The following is a 7,236-nucleotide window of genomic DNA, read 5'->3' as shown; positions in this document are numbered from 1 at the left end:
CTCGTTCCCCGCCCCCCCCCCCCCCCCCCCTCTTTTGTCTTTTTTGTGTGCCCCGGCCCCCCCCCCCCCCCCCCCCCCCCCCCCCCCCGTCTGGTCATCCCTGGCTTCCTCATCCTGGTACTGGAATGTTGCCCCTATCCTGCCCAGACTAAAAGCCAGGACGCTTCATGTGTCCAACCATGACAGGTGGTCTGAGGTGAAGCTTTGGAGGCCAGCCCAACCAACTATTCTTTCCTAATATAACAAATGGCTCCCCACCTTTAGTTGAGAGAATTTATTGTTTTTATTTTTTAATTCCAGTATAGCTAACATGCAGTGTTATATTAGTTTCAGGTGTACAATATAGGGTTTCAACAATTCCATGCATCCATCAGTGCCCATCATGATAAGTGACATCCTTCATCCTACTAATTTAATGAATATTGACAACGTAAGTGGATTATTAGTAGTAGTAGAATCAGTACACATTGCCATGAAAGCTCTTAAGTGTCTGAAGATATGAAACTGCCTGGGGGAGTTAGGGAAGAATTTCTTTGAGAAGGTTTCATTATTACTGGGTCATCACAGATAAGTAGGACTTTATCAGGCTCCAGGGCTAGGGAGCAGCATTTTGGACAGAAGGAAGAACACTTACAAAGTCCACACCAGAGAGTATTTTATAAGCAGGGAAGAAATGCTTTTCCCATCTCGGCGTGTGTGGCAGTGGGTTTGATCTGCAACATGATCAACATGTCCCCAACATGTCATGGGGAAGCCAAGGGCTCTTCGAGTGGCCTTGGTGATTCTTCAGTTCCACAAGTTTTTATCAGTTCCGGAGGCAGTGCGTCCTGTAGTTACAGTGACTGATAGACCCCAGGCCCCTACCTAAAAGCACTCATCATGGAATCCAGCATTTCACAGCAAACCAAGGACTGGCGGCTGACCACCAACGGCGTAGATGGGACGGGTGGGAGCAGACAATAGCGTTAAGTGGGAATCCCTTGACTGGGGACTCATTCTGCAAGTGGGCGGTTCATGAATCTCTCAAGTTACTCCCAGTGCCACCCTGCTGCCCAAGGGGATGTGTGCTGTGACCACAAGGATCACCGGGCTTCCCTGTGTTTCTGAATCGCGGCCATTTACGAAAATGAACTCAGAAGGCACCTGAGTCCAAGTGGCCTGTGAGAGCGACTTTTTTGTTATAGGTTCACTGGGGGAGGAACGGTAGGAGCTGAGGCGCTCGCCCCGGGACCCCCTCCCTAGCACCCTGAGCCGCACCTGTGAGGACAGGCTCTCACCCAGCCTCCTTCCCCCAGGTATGGAGAGCGCGATCACGCTGTGGCAGTTCCTGTTGCAGTTGCTGTTAGACCAGAAGCATGAGCATCTGATCTGCTGGACCTCCAGCGATGGCGAATTCAAGCTCCTCAAAGCGGAAGAAGTGGCCAAACTGTGGGGACTCCGCAAGAACAAAACAAACATGAACTACGATAAGCTGAGCAGAGCCCTTCGATACTACTACGACAAGGTAAGCCCTCGACCTTACGAGAGACCGGGAGACAGCCATGGGTGGCAGAGCGCTACCTGCCTATTTCATTGATGAAAGCAGGTAATCACGGGCCATGAAGCAAATTAGAAAAATCAAATGGAGGCAACTAATGCAGGGGGGTGGCGGCTGGTGGAGGGGAGAGCTGTGCTCTGGGGATTTGTTTTCTGGAAGCCCTTTGGGTGTTCCTGTGGGTCAGATTGTGTTCCCTCTGCATTTTCGCCTGCGATTGCTGCACACCTTTGCTAACAACAGAGATTGGGGATGGGCCTCCCCATCGTTAGCGCCTCCCTCATCATTAGTTGCTTGAGTGACAGGATGAATGTTAAAATCTAGAAAGTCTGTCTATCCTGGGTCTTTTCCTGGGAATTTGGTAGCTTGGGCAAGTTCATTAACAATCTAGTGCCTCAGTGTCCTCATTTATAAAATGGTTGATCCTAGTAGTTCCATCTTGGGATTGTTACGAAGACTAAACACGTACAGCACTTAGAATGCTTGCTACCAATCTGGGGTTTGCACCTTTCGTGGGAAATTTCTCTCATTGAAAGAAAAACCATTTTCCTTTTTAAGTCTCAGAGATGAGTCAGAGTGCTTTGTTAAGCGATAACACAGCATAGTTGCCAAAGCAGGGACAGTTGGGGTGAGTTTTACTGCATTTCTGGAAAAGCAGTTAATGCACCTGCTGGGGCAAAATTATTGCTATTTAGGGGTAATCATTTCAGGCCTGTGATTTTGGCCATTTCTGCGTGGATCTGTTGTTGCTGTATATTTAGCCCCATAGACATAAAGACTTAGAGTCCTATTAAGGGTAAGCTTTTGTTCTGGTTTTACTGTTCATATTGAAAGGTGAATTAAAAGCTGATTTAAATATTAGTTCCTGATCTATATTTAGTGCCTGCCTTTTGCCAACCTCTTTGGAATTCAAGACAGAAGGATTACACATCTCAGGAAGTGGAGGCATCATTAATTATAAAGTGTTCCTTTATATGATCGTAATTACATATGATTATGTCATTGAAATGTTAAAGGTGCTTTCCTTTAATGTAGCAATTAATTAGTTCTGGCCTAATGCAGAGTCCTACTAAGATGTGAAAGCGCTTCTTGCAAATTGCCTGGTCTGAAAGACTTGCAGAGGGTTTATTGTTTTGCATTTTCCCCCAGGTTCTAAGTTGCACAATGGGAATTGGGGCCCTCTGAAGGAAAACAGTCATCATGCCTTTTGGCAGGGGGCCTGAAAGCATGGATTTGAGACTAAAAAAACGTATTGTTTTAAACTAAGGTGTCAAAGGTATGGAGTCCTGCCTCAGTATCTGTGACTCGTTCTCTCTCTTCTTGTGGCTTGGGCACTGGAGCCGAGGATCATGTGTCTTCAGCATGAAGGAAGGTCATGGGCTGGAAGTGACTCCTCAAAAGACGAGCAGAACCATTGCTATTTAGACTATACTTGATCTCCCTCGGAAGACCTTAAATGTCTAGGGAAAGTAATTTCAGGGCCTCCCGTCACCGGGTGTGTTTTGGTCCCTTCTGTGTCTAAGGCACCGTGCTGCTGCCCTTGACTCATTTAAACTACAGCAGCCTCCCGAGATGGACCTGACGGCCTCTCCTGTTACACACGACACAGGAGGGCTTTGAGGAGAAACATGCCCGCGCTCCTGTCCCCAGGAGACAGTAGTAGAGCCAGGGTTTGAACCCCGCTTGTCTGCCCACATTCCTGGCCAAAAAGCATATGCCCTACCTTCTGGGCCGTTTGTTTCCTTTGCCTCCTGAATATTTGAGTTCCAGGTAGGCAGTCAGGTAGCACAAAAGTTGTATTTCTGTTTATTATCAAATACTGAAGAATCCTGGCGTGCGCCGTGCCTCAGGTTGAGCCCACGGCCCTGGGTCCCAATGGCCGGTGTGGTCTACTCACCCTGTTGTCCTCTTCCTCTCCCACGGGGGCCGAGCTTGAGGTTTGGCCACGTGACCTTTGAGCAGCCAGCTGGTGCTAACAGAGCAGGAGCAGCTCTTGTCCAGTGTGTCACGCAGGCTTGGCCACCAGGGCAAGATGCTTTATGTCCTTCCTTCCACATGCGTGCTCAATACCTATGTGTGTACACAATACACACGTGTACACAACACATGTGTCATGGATACACTATACATGTGCGTGCACAATATACACGTGTGTATGTAATACACATGCACGGACGCACTATACTTGTGTGCACATTATACACGCTTGTATGCCATGTATGTGTCTGTGTACGCAACATACATATGTATACACATGACATGCATGCACACAGCGTAATATACACACATATGCAGTATTTGTGTGCACACACTATACACACATGTGTGCAATGTACATGTGTATGTACACGGCGTGCATGTGCATATATGTGATATACACGTACATGTATGCAGTATGCATTCATGCACACAATGCGTGTGCAAAATACATGCACATATGCATACAAAGTATATGTGTATGCACAACTATGTGTACACCCAATATACGTGTGTGTGCATGCTGTATATGTGTGCATGTACACAGTAAGCATGCATGTATGCATGCATGTATACACAACACACATCCAAAGGTACACAGTACACATGTGAGTATATGCAATATACATGCATGTGTGCACAGTACACGTGTGTACACAATATACATGGCATGTACACAATACACATGTGTGCACATGGGCATTTGAATCTTTCTCATGAAATATTCTCAAGCGATGAGTAAGTATGATCATTAGGCTCCTGATACAGTTTAAAATGCAAAGGGAGGAAAGAAAGGGGGCAGAGGATGAAGGGGAAGGGGGGAGTGGAGAGGGCCTGGAGTGGGGAGGAAAAAAAGAGGGGAGGGAGAGGAGACGAGGAAGAGAGATGGCAACAGTCACAAAAATTCTGGTAGATTTTTACATTTCACAGTGAACACTTCTTTCGACTTTGCCGGAGTTACTCTGTGACTGTATCTATATGTTGAACCATAAGAAATTGCTGGTGTCTGACTATTTTTGACCCACAAAAATGGCAGGGTCACATGGTTTGGGTTCTAACCTGAGAGACAGAATTGAGGAGGGTCTTTGTGACTGTGAAGCTCCTGGCCCCATGGACACTCATAGAGGTGCCCCTCCCTCACTGCTGGCGTTCCTCACAGTGACCTGGCTCTCAGAGTGACCCTGCTGCCGTTTGGTGTCTTCCTCAGCCCCCTCCTCCGTCCTTCCGTCCTGTGCATCCTTCGCTTCCTTCCTAAAACTGGTAAAACAGTAGAGCCTGCACCATGGGGCAGCCACGGGGTGGTGCTGGGGGTTAGCTGAGTTCACACATGGTCAGTTCAGAGAACAGTGCTCAAAATACATTAGGTGCTACAAAGTATTAGCCAGAGTAATGATTCAGCTGATATTTTCCTTATCAGTAACTTGAAAGCTTGAGACAGGTGCGCAGAAGAAAATTAGGACCTGTGTACCTCCTTCCCGCACGAGCACACGAAGTCTGGGGGTTAACAGCTCCTGTCGCATATGACCTACCACGAGTGCTTTGTCGTCATGCTTTTCCGTGGCTAAAGATGGATGACCACGGTTTGTTTACCCAACTGCCTGTCTTTATTTATGTGTGCTGTTGTGAAATTCAGCGACTAAGACGCTTTAATAGTTATTTATTTATTTGTCTATTTATTTATTTAATGTTTACTTTTGAGGGAGGGAGGGAGGAAGACCGGGGGAAAGGCAGAGAGAGGGAGAGAGAGAATCCCAAGCAGACTCTGTGCTGTCAACACAGAGCCTGACACGGGGCTTGAACTCAGGAACCATGAGATCGTGACCTGATCTGAAATCGAGAGTCGGATGCTGAATCGACTGAGGCACCCCAAGGCGCCCCCAAGATGCTTTAATATTTAAATGATGCTTCCTTGCCCCTCTGAATCAAAGTGCACGCCTCTCCGTGCACCCCCAGTTGGAGCCGGTCTCCATCTTCCCTGTGCTCCCTGAGCAGCCAGCAGTGGTGTTACACTCCGCTCTCCGGGCTGGAGTCCAGCAGTCCCTCTGCCTCTGAGTCTCAGTTCACCCCTGGGAGAGGAAGCATCACCGTAGCGCCTTCCCTCATTGGATAGTGTGAGGATTAAATGTGACCACGTGTACGAGGTGCTCAGCACAGCATCAGGTACCTGTTAGGTAGACATTCGATATATGCTTGTCATTTCTCTGATCTGTGCTTATGAAACGTACTGCATTGTGTGACAGTCGCCTGGTTATACAGCTGTGTTCCTCACAAAACCATCTTCACTGTGGTCTCCCGGCTTACCCACTTTTGTTGTCCTGGCACCTTGTATATGGTCTGGCACATAAGAGTTGCTCGGTAAATGTGAAACGAAAGAGCAGTTGGATAACGTAATGAAGCGGACGCTACCCAGATACAAATCACTTATGTAATGAAAGGTGACATTAAGTACACGCTCAAGGGGCGCCTGGGTGGCGCAGTCGGTTAAGCGTCCGACTTCAGCCAGGTCACGATCTCGCGGTCCGTGAGTTCGAGCCCCGCGTCGGGCTCTGGGCTGATGGCTCAGAGCCTGGAGCCTGTTTCCGATTCTGTGTCTCCCTCTCTCTCTGTTCCTCCCCCGTTCATGCTCTGTCTCTCTCTGTCCCAAAAATAAATAAACGTTGAAAAAAAAAAAAAAAAAGTACACGCTCAACTCACAGAGTGTTAGTGTCCTAGGGCTGTCATAGCCACAAAGTGTGGGGTCGGGACAACAGAAGTCTATTGTCTTGCAATTGTGGAGACCAGAAGTCTGAAATCAATGTGACAGCAGGGCCGTGTTCCCTCTGAGACCCTAGGTAAATCCTTCCTTGCTTCTTCCTAACGTCTGGAAGTGGCTGTTGGTCCTTGGTGTTCTTGGCTTTTAGCTGCATCACTCCAGTCTCTGCCTGTCTTGTCACGTGATGTTATCCTTGTGTGTCTCTGTGTCCAAATTTCCCTCTTCCAAGGACACGAGTTCTACGGGATTAGGGACCACCCTGAGGACCTCCTTTTTTTTTTTTTTTTTATTTATATATGAAATTTATTGTCAAATTGGTTTCCATACAACACCCAGTGCTCATCCCAAAAGGTGCCCTCCTCAATACCCATCACCCACCCTCTCCTCCCTCCCACCCCCCATCAACCCTTAGTTTGTTCTCAGTTCTCAACAGTCTCTTATGCTTTGGCTCTCTCCCACTCTAACCTCTTTTTTTTTTTTCCCCTCCCCTCCCCCATGGGTTCCTGTCAAGTTTCTCAGGATCCACATAAGAGTGAAACCATATGGTATCTGTCTTTCTCTGTATGGCTTATTTCACTTAGCATCACACTCTCCAGTTCCATCCACGTTGCTACAAAAGGCCATATTTCATTTTTTCTCATTGCCACGTAGTATTCCATTGTGTATATAAACCACAATTTCTTTATCCATTCATCAGTTGATGGACATTTAGGCTCTTTCCATAATTTGGCTATTGTTGAGAGTGCTGCTATGAACATTGGGGTACAAGTGCCCCTATGCATCAGTACTCCTGTGTCCCTTGGATAAATTCCTAGCAGTGCTATTGCTGGGTCATAGGGTAGGTCTATTTTTAATTTTCTGAGGAACCTCCACACTGCTTTCCAGAGCGGCTGCACCAATTTGCATTCCCACCAACAGTGCAAGAGGGTTCCCGTTTCTCCACATCCTCTCCAGCATCTATAGTCTCCTGATT

General features: G+C 47.5%; 1 protein-coding gene across 2 annotated transcripts in view; it reads left to right on the top strand.

Moving 5' to 3' along the window:
• The window catches only part of ELK3 (ETS transcription factor ELK3), a 70,602-nt gene that overhangs the window by 27,015 nt on the left and 36,351 nt on the right, over window positions 1-7,236 (top strand). For both annotated transcript variants that reach the window (XM_040491164.1, XM_040491163.1), the window contains exon 2: window positions 1,296-1,504. In XM_040491164.1, coding sequence (XP_040347098.1) covers window positions 1,298-1,504 — 207 coding nt within the window. In that variant the 5' untranslated portion in view covers window positions 1,296-1,297. The remainder of the gene's footprint in view (window positions 1-1,295; window positions 1,505-7,236) is intronic.

The sequence above is a fragment of the Herpailurus yagouaroundi genome, unplaced genomic scaffold (genome assembly GCF_014898765.1).
Source record: "Herpailurus yagouaroundi ecotype Mexico unplaced genomic scaffold, PumYag 182, whole genome shotgun sequence".
Classification (NCBI taxonomy): domain Eukaryota; kingdom Metazoa; phylum Chordata; class Mammalia; order Carnivora; family Felidae; genus Herpailurus; species Herpailurus yagouaroundi.
This window is presented reverse-complemented; position numbering and strand designations above follow the sequence as displayed.